Below are 17074 nucleotides of genomic sequence, written 5' to 3'. Positions count from 1 at the left end.
TTTGTACTTGAATAGGAAACTTCCACAAAACAACTGCTCAAAGAGAAAAAAACAGTAGCAACAGAATAATTAGAGGTTGAAAAGAGCCTGTCTATTTAAAAAAAATTATTTAGATATGTTTTGCTATTCTAAAGCAAGCTCATTCTAGAACAACAGAAAAAGACACTACTGTGTTTAGAAATAAGCAAGCAAGCTCCACAACTAGGAAGACACTGGTAGTGCATCATTTTAAAAGGAATGAAACAAAAAAGGAATTTCATTTTAGGGAGTCATTATAGAAAACCCCTAAGTTGTGAGTCAAAGTTTCTTGAATTTTATTCTCAGTTCTACCACTAAGTTTTTGACCCTGAGTAAGTCAGTTGACTTCTCTGGACCTTGATTTCCTCATCTAGAAAATTAGATGTTTGTATTAGATGACATTTAAAGCTCCTTCTATCTCTAATAATTTGTAATTCTTTTCTAGATACTTAATACTTCCTTGTTCTTGTATTAACTCTCTATTGATCCAGCAAATATTTATTGAGCATCTATTTTGTTCCAATACTGTGATGGTGCTGAGGATTCAAGAATGAGCTGAACCAGACATAAAAGGTCATACATTACATGATTCCATTTATGTGAAATGTTCAGAATAGGCAAATCCATAGAGATAAAATGTAGATCAGTGGTTGCAAGGGGGCAGGGGAGGGGGAGTAGGAAGTGATTGGTAATGGGCGTGGGGCTTCTTTTTGGGATAAGAAAAATCTTTTGGATTTAGTAGTGATGGTTGCAAAACTATGAATATACTAAAACTCACTAAATTGTACCTTTAAAAAAAAACACAAAAAATAAAGAAGGACCTAGACAGACACAACTTTACCCTCATGTTAGCTCACAGACAGGGTGGGATGGATGTATAAATGCAACCATGATAGTGAATATGTTACAATGGGCACATAACCCAACTTGGTGGTGGTGGTGAGTAAGGAAATAGTTCCTTGAGAACACTATACTCCATATCTAGGAGATAAGTAGGAATTGAGAATGAAGGAGAAGGTTTTGGGTGGAAGGATTATTGCAAAAACCTGAAAGCTGGAGAGAATATGGTTTAGGGTAACGAATGTTGATAAGAAAAACTGATGCATTAAAGTGTAAGGGAAAATGGTTAGAGATGTGCCTAGGGAGGCATGATGAGCCAGATCTTGAAGCCACCTTAAGGAGTTTGAATTTTATCCTGAGGGCAGTGGGAAGCCATTAAAGAATTTCAGGCTACAGAGTTACATAATCAAGTTTGCAATTTAAAAAGAAAACTCTGGCTGCAATACAAAGGACAGACTGGAGAAGGGCAGAATCAGTGACCAGCAGACTGGTAGCAAAAGATGAGTCTAATCTCATCTAAAGCAGAGATAACAACAACTTGTGTAAAGTGAGGAAAGGACACATTTGATAAATATTAAGAAGACTAGATGTGTAAGTGAGGCAAAGTCAGGGTTGAGTCATAGTTTTTAGGCTTGAGAAATTAGGTATTTGATGATGTTATTTGCAGGAGACATTGAGCTAGGGAAAAGGAATAGGTTTTGGGAGAAAAGAATTGACATTTAGATGTGTTGGGAACATCAAAGTGGAACTGTCTCGTAGAGGTACAGATCTCTAACTCCCCAGAAAGACCTGGGCTTCTGACATTTAAGAATCACTAAAATGAAAAAAAACCCATTAGAATGGATATAGTAATTGAAACAATGAAAATGTATTTATTCATCCAGGGAGGGCGTGTTTAGAAGTAGGAAGATGAAGGGAAAAAAAAAAAAAAAAAGGAGCTCCTAGTACAGAGCCCTGAACACCAAACACTCAAAAATGTGCAGGGGAAAAAGTATGAAGTAGAGAATGAGAAAGAACAACTAGAAGGCCAGTAGAAAACTAGGAGTTCAAATACTAACGTAAGATTTTAAAAAATAAATATGCTTTGTTACTTATAATGAAAATATTTGTCAGACAGTGTTTCAAGTGCCCCGTAAGTCTAAGACTAAGTAAGTCCTCACAACAACCCAATGAAGCAGGTACTAGGATCGTCCTTATTTTACAGATGGGGACACGGGGGCACACAATTTGCCCAAGATGAAATGGCAAGTTAATTGCAGACTGAAATTTGGCTGTAGGCAGTGTGGCTCCAGAAGAGTGTGTGTACTTAACCATTAGGCTATGTATGCACTCCAGATGAATACATGCCCTCATAAACACTGTAAGAGCCCTGAGAAGTTGGATTTATTGTCTCTATTTTGCAAAAAGGAAACTGAGATCCAGAATGATTGGGTGACTTAACTAAGTCACAGAGCTACTCGGTAGTTGAGCAGAATATGGGCCTACGTTCCTTAACCCCAAAGCCTCTTTCTACTATATTATACTACTGGTTATTTCTCTCTTCATACACACATATATGTATATAAACTTTAACTTTACTCATTTTATGAATATTAATTTCTTAGGTATTTACCAAATGCTAATAGGGACTAGCTTTGAATTCTTTCTCAAAAGCAAGTGCCATGGCGGGGCTGGGTGGCTTAGAGGGTTAAGCCCCTGCGTTCCGCTCAGGTCATGGTCTCAGGGTCCTGGGATTGAGTCAGGATCCTGGGATTGAGCTCCGCATCAGGCTCTCTGCTCAACAGGGAGCCTGCTTTCCCCTCTCTCTCTGCCTGCCTCTCTACTTGTGATCTCTCTCTCTGTGTCAAATAAATAAATAAAATCTTTAAAACAAAACAACAGCAGTAACAACAAAAGCAAGTGCCCTGATTGCCTTGGAGTTTTCAATGATAGTATCAGTTTAATCCAGATTATCTGTACATTCTAGTATAGATGTAATAATGCATTATGTTCTATTTGAATGATGCTTTTTTCAGGGCTTGGTTCTCTCTCTCTTTTTTAAAGATTTTATTTATTTGACAGAGAGGGAAGAGCACAGAAGAAAAGTGAGAAGCAGACTCCCTGCTGAGCAGAGAGCCTGGCCCTGGCTGAGGGCTCGATCCCAGGATCCTGGGATCATGACTTGAGCAGAAGGCAGACACTCAAACCACTTTGCACCCAGGCACCCTAGGGCTTGATTCTCTAAAAATGCCACCAGAATGTTTTATGACCAGAGAAAAATAATTTTAAGTTTATTTATTTGAGTAATCAATATACCCAATGTGGGACTTGAACTCACAACCCCAAGATCAAGAACTGCATGCTCTACTGACTAAGCTAGCCAGATACCCCCATAGAGAAATTAAAAAAAAAAAAATCAATGTAGTGGGGCCCCTAAGTGGCTCAGTTGGTTAAGAGTCTGACTTGTTAGCTCAGCTCAGGTCTTGATCTCAGAGTTTTAAGTTCAAGCCCTGCATTGAGCTCCACACTGGGCATGGAGACTACTTAAAAAAAAAAAAAATCAATGTAGAAATCTATTTAAAAATTCTTCTTATTATTATTTATTGTCTCTAAGGTTAATAACTACCCCAGTAGGGGGCATTTATATGGTTTAAGGGGCCAGAACTAGAGCTTAAACTATTGTAGTTACTTATTTTGCTCATTTTATTACTTGAAGTTGCAAGGGAAACAGTTTCTGTGTTGAGTTAGATTTGAAGGTTATACATAGAAATGAAGGTCATATTCTGAAGTCAACAAAAGATACCTTGGAATTTTTAAGGACTAAAGGACTATTAAGTGGTTTTCAGTGTCCTGTAAGATATTGTAAAAGAGTGTCCCCTAGTGTTGCTCAGAAGAAATTGAGAGAAATTAAGTAGTACTTGTTAATAATCTCTAACACCATCTTGTGGCAGCATCCTCAAATAATTTTGCCTTCTTTTATTTGCAAAATCATCCAGAATCTATACACCAAAAAGGTCACAGGCTATCCTGCGAGATCCAGAATGGAATTACTTTAGATGGGTTATTTTACAAATATATTGGTCAGAACTACACAAAATCTTGAAAAGAAGCCACAGTATAAATTAAATTAAGGTCTTTGAAAAGAAAAAGGGAAATTTGCTGCTGCTTTTTTTTAATGGTAGTGAAGCAATAAAAGTGAACTGGATGGATTTTTTTTATAACTTAAAATAGAACTTTGTTCTGTTTGTTTATTTTTGTTTAAGATTTTATTTATTTGATGGAGAGAGACACAGTGAGAGAGAGAACACAAGCAGGGGGAATGGCAGAGGGAGAAGCAGGCTTCTGCAATGCAGGGAGCTTGATGCAGGGCCCCTGGAATCATGACCTGAGCTGAAGCCAGACACTTAATTAACAACTGAGCCACGCAGGTGCCCCTATTTATTTATTTATTTTTTTTTTACTAAACTCTACCCCTAATGTGGGGCTTGAACCCATGACCCCAAGATCAAGAGTCACATGCTCCACCAACTGCACCAGCCAGGTCCCCCAAAATTAGATGTATTTTTAACATTAATATTTTTATTGTGTTAAAATGCACTTAAAATTCACTACCTCACCCATTCTCAAGTATATGATTCAGTGGTACTGAGTGCATTCATGGTGTTATGCAACCATTACCACTATCCATTCCTAGAAAATTTTTGTCATCCTGAACAGAAACTCTGTGCCTTTTAAACATCCAATTCCTTCTACCCTCCAGCTCTTTGTAACCTCTATTCTTTCTGTCTCTATGAAGTTGACTACTTTAGGTACTTCTACCTCATAAAAATGAAATCATGCAGTATTTGTCCTTCTGTGTCTGGCTCATTTCATTTAGCATAATGTTTTCAAGTTTTATGCATGTTATAGCATGCCATCAGAATGTTGTTCCTCGTTAAGGCTTGTATATATCATTGTACATACCACATTAAAAAAAAAACATTTAACTGTTGATGGACATTTGGGTTGTTTCCACCTATTAGATATTTTAAATGATACTGCTGTGAACATTGGTGTACAAGTATCTGTTTGAATCCCTGCTTTCAGTTCTTTTGGTTTATACCTGGAAGTGGAATTGCTGATTAATATGGTAATTCTGTTTAACTTTCTGAGGAACTGCCATACTGTTTTTTAAGGCAGCTGTATGATTCCCACCAGTGCAGAAGGGTTCCAATTTCTCTACATCCTCACCAACATAGCCACCCTAATGGTATAAAGTATAAATCTTAACATTTGAGTTACCTTTGAAAACCAATTACCCGTAAAGTTAATTCAAGAAATGTTTTTGAGCCTCTGCTAAATACAGAGCACAGTTGGACTCTAAGAGAATAACAATGATGAGTATAATACATTGTTAAATTTGTAGGTGATTTACAATTTATTTTTTCTTCCCAAATGTATGTGGGAACAGGCAAATCAACCTAAATTCTCACTGGGTGGTTGAAAAAACTAATCCAGAGCCCTTATGCTAAGTTCATAGAAAATGGGTAGGAGAGATAAAAATGTTCATTAAACTAATTTTCCAAAGAATACAGTCAAATGCTAATTATATGTAGGTCTTCTTTGGAAAATTCACAAAAAGCATTATGTTAGGCAAAGTCTCTAATTTTTCTTTTCACCCCCCACAGGTTTGACCTATCAAAAGAATCCTGATACATTATTACAATGGCCACTGCTCAGCTCTCTCACTCTATCAAAATTCACAAAGCATCTAAGGTAATTACTAAGAATTAAAAGAAAATCAATGGCTATTTAGTAATTTAGTTCAGAATCATGACTTTAATCTTTGGTGTTTTTTTAAAACAGCAGTTTTATCAGTTAATTGGCACATAATATTTTGTCAGAGTATGTCTATATTTTAACTGTGTAATGGGCTGAGAATGTTCAAGAAATTAGGATACATTTCTACAAAGTAACTGGGTGCTTATTTCATGTTTATATGTTTAGATTTTCTAGAGTGAAAGAAGTCAGAAACAAAAGAGATGTTTAAAGAGAATTTTTTTTTGTTAGACATTTACTCTGAAGCAGTTAGGAAATTTCTGATAGGTACTATGATATAATTATAAGAACTGAGGAGAGAATATAGAGAGGAACTTGGAGGCTGGGACCTTGGGGTAACATGCCAAAGCCAAGGAACCTTTCTGGGTTCACAAGGGCGGGTTTAACTTACCCCAAGACATTCATTAATGAATCATGCATTTATTAATCGAGAGCTCAATATTATATAATATATGTATTTACATATGTGTGTGTGTGTCTATATATATAATATGGTGTTATTCTCTGAGAGAATAAAAAAGTCTTTATCTTCTAGAAGTTTAGAATCTGACAGGGGAATTATGATTTAGAGGAGTTAAGCCAATTTACAAAGCAGTATGTGTATTACTTATATGTGAAAAAGAGTAAAGCAATACAAGTAATAGGAATTTAGAGATTTTGTATAGACTTAAATGGTTTGTGAATTACTCATCAAGGAAATGTGACTGAAGGTGGACTTTGAATAATATAAAGGATTTGAGTAGAGAAGAGAGAAGAAAATTCTATGAGGAAAACCTACCAATGTGCCTTGGCTCAAAATGAAAAATGAACATGGCATATTTTAGAAAATAATGAAGAATCCATCCTTATTGGAGTTGAGAGACCTCATGTTAGACAGAAGTAGGAAATAAAGTTGAATGGGAACTTTGGGTACAAATTAATATGGATCTTAAAAGCCAAGTTAAGGAATTTATGCTTTATTCTTCAGTCAATAGACAGTCAGTGGGTTTGATCAGTAAAGTGAATAAAACAATTGTTTTAGGAATATTAAGCAGTAGCAAAAAAGGGACAAGATTAAGGTTGAAGGAGAATTAGGGCAGAGAGAAAGCCATCATTTTTCTGACTCAAATTCAGTATACTCACTGGATTCCTGATCCCATTTGGTTTCCTAAGTGGCTTCCTTCCTAGGGGGAGATGCTGAACTGGGTATACGAATTGCAATCAGTTTGGCAGTTATTTTTCTCACTGTAAATTAACAAATTGAGTTTTTGATGTAAACAGATCTTTGTAGTTTGGGTTGTATGAACTACTTTTCCCAGGAAATTTTAAGTGACTGTATGATTTTGCTATTTAATATTTAAAACAAGAATAACAATTATAGAAGCTAACATTTATTCAGCACTTACCCTGTACTGGGCACTATGCCAAGGGCTTTATATTATTATTTCAATTAAACCTCACATTAAGGAGGAAACTGAAGTGCAAAGAAGTAAAGTTAACTGGTCTTAGGTGGTGTAACTGGACAGCTAAGCAGTCAAACATCACTTACGTCATTAGTTCACTAACTTGTTAAAATAATTTATAATAGGGGCGCTTGGGTGGCTCAGTGGGTTAAAGCCTTTGCCTTCTGCTCAGGTCATGATCTCAGGGTCCTGGGATCAAGCCCTGCATCGGGCTCTCTGCTCAGCAGGGAGCCTGCTTCCTCCTCTGTCCCTGCCTGCCTCTCTGCCTACTTGTGATCTCTCTCTCTCTCTGTCAAATAAATAAATAAAAATTTAAAAAATAATAATAATTTATAATAGTGTTTTCTATTATCAAGTCATAGTATTTTCATGTATTAGACATTTTTTTAAAGATTTTATTTATTTATTTGACAGACAGAGATTACCCACTGAGCCACCCACTGAGCCACCCAGGTGCCCCTCATGTATTAGACTTATAAAAACATCGATGATGACCCTTAAAGCATTAGATCATTGAGCTAAGAAAAAAAAATCTCTGGAGTATAGAGAAATAATAGAACTCTAGAGGGCTTTTTCAGCTATTGATCTTCATTACTACAAATGGCTTTTTAGATCCTATATTAAAAATAAGTGTCTCTATACTTTCAGGTTATTTAATTCTACAAATGGTTATTACTCAAGTAGTATTGCCTCTAACTTTTGGCAAGTTTTCAATAAGTTACTATATATGCATGCCATGCCAGCTACTTCTCAATTACTCAAAGGAACCGTAATTTCTCAGAATCTGTGAATACAAAAACAATTTTCTGTAAAATTTTAAATGCACACATACACATATGCACACCACATGCACACCTGATGTCCTTCAGCTTCAGTTTTTCCTACTTCTACTTATAGCTTAATATTAATTACTAAAATAATTATTTTACTCATACTCCTGATCAAATCCCCTGACTTTCTACTGATTGCAGAATAAAGCATAAATTCCTTAACCTGACTTTTAAGATCCATACTGATTTGTCTCTAAAGTTCCTTCCATACTGCAAGAGTAATAATTTTATTATGTATTTTTAATACCTGAATATGATCATTCATTGCCACTATATGGTATACCAAAGAAGAACAAAGCTTATAGAGCAAAATCTAGCAAAGACTAGAATGTCTTTGGAGTATAGAAGGTTTTTTTGGGGGGTGCCTGGGGGGTTTAGTTGGTTAAGCATCTGACTCAGTTTCAGCTCAGGTCATGATCTCAGGATTGTGAGATTGAGCCCTGTGTCGGGTCTGCTTGAAATTCTCTCTGTGTACACCCCCCAAATAAATGAATCTTTAAGAAAAAAAGTGTTTTTGGGGTACATGACTGTCTCAGCTGGAAGAATATGTGACTCTTGGTCTTGGGGTAATGAGTTCAAGCCCAACACTGGGTATGGAGACTACTTAAATACATTTAAAAAAAAGAAAGAAAAACTTTTGGGTGTTCCTCTTCATCAAAGGCATATTTTTGGGTAGTACCTGCCTCTAAGCAACAGAATTATTAAAACTTCAACAGCTGAAACTGTTTAATATAGTAAAAAGAGCTCTGAATTTGATTAAGATCATCAGAGACGTAACCATCCTGACTTCTGACAGCGTAGAAATAGTAGTTTCATCTACTTTCATATCTTATATAAATGAAGTCAATAGTAGTCACTTGTATCTGGTTTCTTTTATGTATGAAAATCATCAGTATTGTTAAGTATAGTTATAGATCATTCATTCTCATTTCTCTATGGTATTCCGTTGTGGGAATATATTACAATTTGTTTATCCATTCTTTTGTTGATGGACATTAGTAATTTCCATTTTGGGTCCATTATAAATAATAGTGTTATGACTGTTCTTTTGGTGGGGAGATGTATGCATATCTGTCAGGTGTATACCTACGAGTATTTAGCTTTAGTGGATACCATTGAGCAAATTTTCCAAAGAGGTTGTGCTCACTTATTATGCTTCTATAACCAGTGTTTAAAAGTTTGACTGTGGGACGCCTGGGTGGCTTAGTTGGTTGGGCAGCTGCCTTTGGCTCAGGTCATGATCCTGGCGTCCTGGGATCGAGTCCCACATCGGGCTCCTTGTTCGGCAGGGAGCCTGCTTCTCCCTCTGCCTCTGCCTGCCACTCTGTCTGCCTGTGCTCGCTCATGCTCCCTCTCTCTCTCCGATAAATAAATAAAATCTTTAAAAAAAAAAAAGTTTGACTGATTCACATCTTTATCAACATTTGGTATTTTCTGACTTTTTAAAAATTTTAGCCTCTGTGTTAAGTACATAGTATTATTTCATTGTGGTTTTAATGTGCACATCCTGGTGGCATTTGAGCACTACTTTGTTTAGGTCAGGGGAGTGACTGAGAGAGGGAGAGAGAGAATCCCAAGCAGGCTCTATACCCAGCACAGAGCCCAACATGGGGCTCAATCTCACAACCCTGAGCTCAGGACCTGAGCTGAAATCAGGAGTCAGATGCTTAATCAGCTGAGCCACACTGGTGTCCCATTTGAGCACAATTTATTGGCCATTTGGATATCCTGTTTTGTGAAGTGTCTATTCAAGTCTTTTGTCCCTATTTTTCTTTTTGGTTGTCTTTTTCTTAGTGAATTTTAGGAGCTCTCCATATATCCTAGATATGAGTCCTTTGCAGATGTATGTATTGAGAATATCTTCTCCCATACAAGTTGCCTTTTTGAACAAAAAGTTTAATATAACCTAAGTCATCAATATTTGGAAAATATTTTAAAATTAAAATGTATTGACACAATACCAGCTGAAGTTCATGAGACATATTTTGTGCTTGGATTAAATAAGAGAGCGAAAAGCAGTCTCAGACTAATTAATTGTGACAAAAATGATCAAATTTTTAATTTGTATACATGTACGTAGTCAATACTAGATATGACAAACAAGTTGAAATGATAACAAGATACAAAACAAACTATCAACAAATACTCTATTTTATTTAGTAGACAATTTTTAAAAAAGATTTTTATATTCATTTTAGAGAGAGAGCAGGGTGATGAGGGGCAGAGGGAGAAGAAGAGAGAATCCCAAGGGGATTCTTGGGGAGCCCGAACCTGAGCCAAAACCAAGAGTTGGACACTCACCTGTCTGTGCCACCCCAGTACCCCTAGATAATTCTTATACACTGAAGTAAAATTCATTCATCTGTCACTGTCTTACAACATTCCTAATATAGCACACTGTTTCTTAGGGCAGACTATCTAGTCATTTAAGAATAACTGTATATGGGTGGGTGGCTCTGTGGGTTAAGCCTCTGCCTTCGGCTCAGGTCATGATCCCAGGGTCCTGGGATCAAGCCCTGCATTGGGCTCTCTGCTCAGCCGGGGAGCCTGCTTCCCCCTCTCTTTCTGCCTGCCTCTCTGTCTACTTGTGATCTCTCTGTCAAATAAATAAATAAAATCTCAAAAAAAAAGAATAACTGTATATATTTTTCAATATATCATACACACACATAAAATTTAGAAGGAAACTACTGTTAATATTGATACATTTTGTGAAAGGCTGACATTTTATAGAACCTTAATATTCTGTTGAACTCTAGCTTAAGCAAAGCACAAAAGTATGGAGATACATGGTGGTAGAATAGTAAATGAACAGTAGTTACATACAACTAGGGTAAGGGACACAGGAGGTGATAGGAAATAGGGGCAGAGGGGTGGGGATGGCAGATGAGGCAGGAGAGTTAGGCAAGGATAAGGCTTTGATAGTTCTCAGTGCCACACTAAGGTACTTGAACTCTATCCTACATGAATACTAGTCATGTCGTAATAATTTTATATTCTTTAAAGTTGATAATGAGGGGCGCCTGGGTGGCTCAGTGGTTTGGGCTGCTGCCTTCGGCTCGGGTCATGATCTCAGGGTCCTGGGATCGAGCCCCGCATCGGGCTCTCTGCTCCGCAGGAAGCCTGCTTCTCTCTCTCTCTCTCTCTCTCTGCCTGCCTCTCTGCCTACTTGTGATCTCTGTCTGTCAAATAAATAAATAAAATCATTAAAAAAATAAAGTTGATAATGATGGCACTATGAAGGACAAAGTGAATGAAAGGAACTGTTGGCAGGAAGATCAGGGTCTGCCGCAGTAATAAAGGGGGGAAGTGAGTATGCCCTGAGTCAAGACAGTGAGAATGAGAAGGGAAAGGAGAAAATACATTTGAGAACTCCTTTAGAGAGAATTATAGGGTTTAGTGATTAGAAATGGGGTTTGAAATAAAACGGGAAACCAAAGACAACTCTTCTTCTAGCCTGAATGACTGGCATGGAGGCTGATTCTTCACTCTGACAATGAAATTTGGGATCAAGATGACAGAGATTAACTGAGTTTGAGGGGTCTGCAAAATGGTCTAGGTGTAGGGGTTCACAGAACAAAAACACAGAAGTAGGGCTCAGAACAGCCTGTATAGGCTTTAGCCGAAGCAGTGAGACTAGATGACAATACCCAAGAAGTGAGAACTATGCAAAGAGAAAAGGACCGAAGACAGAATTTAAATGTTTAAATGTCAGAAAAACTGGAAAAAATAAAGAGATTGAGATAGATGTGGAGGGATGGGTAAAAATCAAAAGAAAACAGTGTTATGGCAGCTGAAAAAGAAGAGGGAAAATGTGGGCCAAAGTGTCAAACTGCAGAGAAGTTAGTACAAAGGACAGGAGAGGTCAATGATAGGATATACTTGATGACTTTGGAGAGAATAGTATAAAATGCAGGTTACAAAAGGCAGATTGCTTTGCATTCTGAGGAATGTGTGAAAGGGAAGGAGATTATGTAATCTTAGTAAAACTCCAATTTTGCTTCAAAACCGCGGATCATTGTGAAATAAATTATACTAGTCTTGAATTATCTGGGTAACTCTCCCTGCCTTTCTGCTCTGCCTTGTCTGTGGAGATCAAATTGAATGCCATTTTCAAAGCCCTGTTTCCTTTTGATTACCTATAAAGGTATCAGATTTGAAGTCTTAAAAAATCTTCCCATCATTATCTGTGGTAATGGCATGATGGCTGAATATATTAAAGAATAACTAATCTTTTTCATCTTTTTCCCCCCAGGAAACCGTTTTTCCATCCCAAATCACTAATGAGCATGAGTCATTGATAATGGTGAAGAAACTTTTCGCTACTTCTATCTCATGTATAACATATCTAAGAGGCCTGTTTCCGGAGAGCTCTTACGGAGAACGCCATTTGGATGGTAAAGTTTAACTATTTACCTTGCCTGTTGTAGCCTTTTCCTCTACTTGGCAGGAGTAAACCTTTCAGTTCTCACGGTGTGCTAATTCCAGTTCATGGATTGTTCATCAAGACCAATTTGCTAATTCATTTTCCATTTTAATTTCAGTATGTTTAGTGGTTTTACTTAGAGGAATCATTAGTTCCTGGCTAGATACCAAATGGCAGATTGAGAAGAAAAATCTGTATAGACAAGCCCAGTAATTTTAAACCATACCTATAAAAGCAACAGCTGGGTCAAAATCTATTTGGGTGCTATAGATGTGCTATTTTGTGCCTCAATTGAATTTGTTCTTTGAGGTTTACTTTTGCATTGAGGCAATTTGATGGAGCCAGGTGAAAAACTCTTCTTTCTGTTAACACATATAAATATGCTGGAAGAACAGTATATTTATGCCAAGCCCATTTGTTGATTAGCATTGATAGAAAATCGCTATTCTAATCAGCACTTTTCTTTTCTCAATTGCCAGGTCTTTACTCCCTTTTATTTCTGCATCTTAAACTGATGATCTCATTTCCTTATATTACAAGCACTTTCTGGCTCCTTTCCTTGTCTTGGATTGAAAGATAAAAATGTACCTAGGACTCCTCAATTTTTTAGAATCGTACTATTAGCTTAAAGAGCTGGATTGTGATAACAATTCAGAAAATCTTGTTTTGTCACTAAAATGGGAACTATCATTTGGGATAATAAATGGAGAGAGCTATAAGTTTCCTTGTAAGATCTCACTTTTCAAGATCTAACTTTACTTTAAATTCCTCACATCTGTATTTAATGATATACCTTGGCCTCATTCCAATTGTATTTTCTTAACATTTTGTCCTCTCTACTAGCTAGCATCAGTGAAGTGCATGTGTGCATGTGTACAAGAGCATGACATTTGCAATCATGACAATTTCATTTGTGTCATGTCTTCTTTTGGTTTATAGAATATAAATCTGTAATAGTGAATATGGTTGCATTTCTCCTTGTTTGGAACAGAATTGGGAAAAACTGGAAAAAGACACGTTTGGGGTAATTAATTAAGGGTTTATTGTGTGCCAATCACTACCCTAGACATGGGGGATGGATGTTAAAAAACAAAATCCAACCGAGTACATTTGAGGATCTAATTGGTTCTATTCAGTGATTCACAAAAAGTGTAGCATCCAATCTAGCAAATAGAAAGGAGCTCTGAGGAGCAGTACAAATTGTTAGACTGTTAGACTGTTATAGGCAGAAATAGGGCAGGACAAGGAAGTCACTAGTGAGAGAAAGGTTTATGTCAGGCAAGGTCACCTTCCATGCAGAGGGAAGGGTAGGGGTCTACCATGCAGATTACTTCACAAGTATTCATCAGGAAATTCCAGACTGACTGGTTAAAGGTTACATTCCTGCAATTACGTTTTGGTTTGCTTCTCCTCATTGGAGGCAAGTGACTCCATTTTAGGCTCCCTTGCTCTTTCCTTCTTCCTTCCCTCCTTCCTTCCTTGTTCCTTCCTTTCTTTCAACAGAGTTGAAATATTATTATTATTTAGAGCTTTATTTTTTGTGGTAGTTTTCGTAGAAGTTGTATGTCTCCCTCTCAGTTCTTAAAGTAACATACATCATAAAAATGCTCAGTATTCCTATATTACTCTCTTCTAGAAATCTCTAAGTATTATACCAATACCAGCATGGAGTAATTTTCATGTATCTCAATAGAGTTAGAGGGAGCATCAATTTTAGGAAAACAGTAAGAAAAGGTGAAGTGACATGCAAAGTCATAAATGAATCAGGGATTGATTTTGGACTGATGTAGTCAAAACTTTTAATATAATTTTCCTATTCTTCTCTACCTATAGTAAAGTAGTTGAATTTCAGATGGAAATTAATATTGGAGAATAATCCCATGGGAAAATTTTTCATCTTTATTTTCATTTAGGGGAGACAAATATGAGAGAACTGACTTGAGATCGAGGTACATGTTTTAAATTGGAGATGGTCTCAGTAGTCCCTTATGATTACTTGGAATTCAACAGAAGCGAAGAAGTGACACAAATTGTGCTGCATTGTAGAAGGGGCGACTACTAGACTATAATCAGAATTGGAACTAAGCTAGTTTTCAACATAGGACTTATTTTGAAAGTAGATATTTAGAGATTCAAAATGTTTTTATAAGCTATAAAACTAAGTTATATAAATAAAATAGTTAAAGGAAATACCCTTTTTTAGCATGGACAATTTTAGTACAGTTATCTTTTAGTAGAGGAAAATAGACTGTATTTCTTTCTGTTTTTTGTAGACCTTAGCTTAAAAATCCTTCGAGAAGATAAAAAATGTCCTGGGTCACTGCATATTATCAAATGGTAAGTAATTGGTAGCCCACAAAAGTTGAACAACATTATTTTTATCATGGTTGAAATTACCCATAAGATTTTATTTGGTAAGATTTCCCCTTAAAACCCTTCCTTCCTTTCTTTTTTTTTCACAGTTTCCTAGAAATTTACAACAACTATTCAATATAATTTTAAGATACTGATTTAGTTTTGTTTTTGAAAAAAATGGACTTGTATAAAGAAAGAAAAATATTGTATTCCTGAAACAAATATTATACTGTATGTCAACTTCAATAACAAAAATTTTTTAAAGAGAAAAATATCAATCAAAATTTGATTACTCATCGTATGCATGGCAGTATCTTAAACATTATGGGAGGCAAAAAGAAAAATAAGATGTGGTTCTCTACCTTTAAACTGCTTGCCTGTTACTTATAAAGATCTACCGATATATTAAATGGCATTGGGAGTTTAAAAAAAAAAATGTTCAAGTGGGAAAGGTAAAATGATTACCAATTTAATGTACTTACAAAAATTACAAATCAGTTCTATTCTTGGAATTTTTTTGACTTTTGCATCTTGTCCAAATTGATATCAAACATTTTTTTGTTGACAGGATCCAAGGTTGTTTTGATGCTTTGGAAAAGAGATACGTAAGAATGTTTTTAAGTTTGCAACAGTATTAGAGACTTATCTTTTATACCTTAAAAAAAATTTAGTTTTTGTTTTGTTGTTGTGTATTAACAGTACACTAGTGCCTACATTTGCATTTATGAAAGTTTCTTTTTATGTCTTTGTTGTCCCGTTGATGTCTTATTTTCATCAATTAGAAAGGAAACCTTCATTTTTCTCTTTTACATACTCATATCTTTTGACCACAGAATTTCCTCTGAAGTCACTGGAAGAGATCCAAAGGATGTGGGACAGGGGAGACAAGAATCTCTCATTTAGCACACTGAACATGTTCAAAATAGTTGTGATTCAATTCACAGATATGAAAGGAAAAAACAGACTTGAATAATTAGTTTTTATTCTATGCTAGTTATTTTGTTAACTGTGTTTTGTGCATTTATATAACTTGTTTCCTCAAATAGCTAGTATTGTACCTTGAATTTTTATTTCTTTAAAAATTTCTTTAAAGATTTTATTTATTTATTTGACAGACAAGAGATCACAAATAGGCAGAGAGGCAGGCAGAGTGGGGGGGGGGGAGCAGGCTCCCCACTGAGCAGAGAGCCTGATGCAGGGCTCGATCCCAGGACCCTGTTATGGCCTGAGCCAAAGGCGGAGGCTTAACCCACTGAGCCACCCACGTGCCCCTGTACCTTGAATTTTTAAAAATGCAGGTTGAATTTTAAGTGTATCAGATCTTTCTTGCTGCCCAAGACTGCTATGAAAGGTATAAAAATTAGAGGCTCTAGTTCTAGTTGAAGAGACAAGATATATATAAATGAACCTTCTACCATGCTTCCCCTCCTTTCCCCATCTATATCTTCTTTTAACTCCTTCTCAATTCTCATTCCCTTAAGTAATTTTGAGATGAATAAGGCTTATATTGGATTATTTAGTTGAACTCATTCATTTCCTTTTTCAATGAACAGTTATTTTTTATGATTTATTCAACACTGACCCGGGGGACTAAGGGATATAAAATTAAAACAGATATGGGATTGTGCACACAAAGATTTTCTAGACCATGGCAGAAGAGAAATGATACTTCATATGCTTGGGGGATGATCAGCTATTATACACTGGCCCAGCTGTGCCTGTTGTTAAAATATGAAATACTCTGTATCAGGTAGTAAATAGCTGTTTTGCTGAGACCCTGAGTGACCCTCATTTTCTCCCCCTCACTTCACCATTGTCTCTTTTGGGATCTCTACAGACCTATCTATAATCTAGTAACTAAACGGTTAACGTCTGGCCCAGGGGGAGCTTCCAGGAATCCAGTACCAAGGCTAAGCTAAGCTGGCAGTCTTTCTTTTTTTTTTTTTTTTTAAAGATTTTATTTATTTATTTGACAGAGAGAAATTACAAGTACACTGAGAGGCAGGCAGAGAGAGAGAGAGAGAGAAGGAAGCAGGCTCCCTGCCAAGCAGAGAGCCCGATGCGGGACTCGATCCCAGGACCCTGAGATCATGACCTGAGCCAAAGGCAGCGGCCTAACCCACTGAGCCACCCAGGCGCCCCGCTGGCAGTCTTTCTGATTGGCCTGTACCTGTGCCATATTGGGCTATAATATTGACTTTTTTCACATCAGCTTGATATTTTTGTGTAGAAATAGGAATTTTGACAGTAACTCTATCATGAGTGTAAGTATCCATAATCCTCATTAGAAATTAATGCATACTAAAGGGAAGATACTGCTTGTGTGCAATAGAAATATGGAAAAGGAGAGGTTGTATCTAGTGAGG

The 17074-nt window shown here is 36.5% G+C and overlaps 1 protein-coding gene across 5 annotated transcripts in view; it reads left to right on the top strand.

The window, feature by feature from the left end:
• The window catches only part of HORMAD2 (HORMA domain containing 2), a 96474-nt gene that overhangs the window by 2580 nt on the left and 76820 nt on the right, over nucleotides 1–17074 (top strand). For 4 of the 5 annotated variants that reach the window (XM_059140222.1, XM_059140224.1, XM_059140223.1 and 1 more), the window contains exons 2-5: nucleotides 5505–5592; nucleotides 12183–12324; nucleotides 14627–14690; nucleotides 15277–15313. In XM_059140222.1, coding sequence (XP_058996205.1) covers nucleotides 5542–5592; nucleotides 12183–12324; nucleotides 14627–14690; nucleotides 15277–15313 — 294 coding nt within the window. In that variant the 5' untranslated portion in view covers nucleotides 5505–5541. The remainder of the gene's footprint in view (nucleotides 1–5504; nucleotides 5593–12182; nucleotides 12325–14626; nucleotides 14691–15276; nucleotides 15314–17074) is intronic. The other variant, XM_059140225.1, reaches the window with a different exon arrangement.

The sequence above is a fragment of the Mustela lutreola genome, chromosome 11, assembly GCF_030435805.1.
Source record: "Mustela lutreola isolate mMusLut2 chromosome 11, mMusLut2.pri, whole genome shotgun sequence".
NCBI lineage: Eukaryota > Metazoa > Chordata > Mammalia > Carnivora > Mustelidae > Mustela > Mustela lutreola.
The sequence above is the reverse complement of the archived record's forward strand: the minus strand, read 5'-3'. Positions and strand labels throughout refer to the sequence as shown.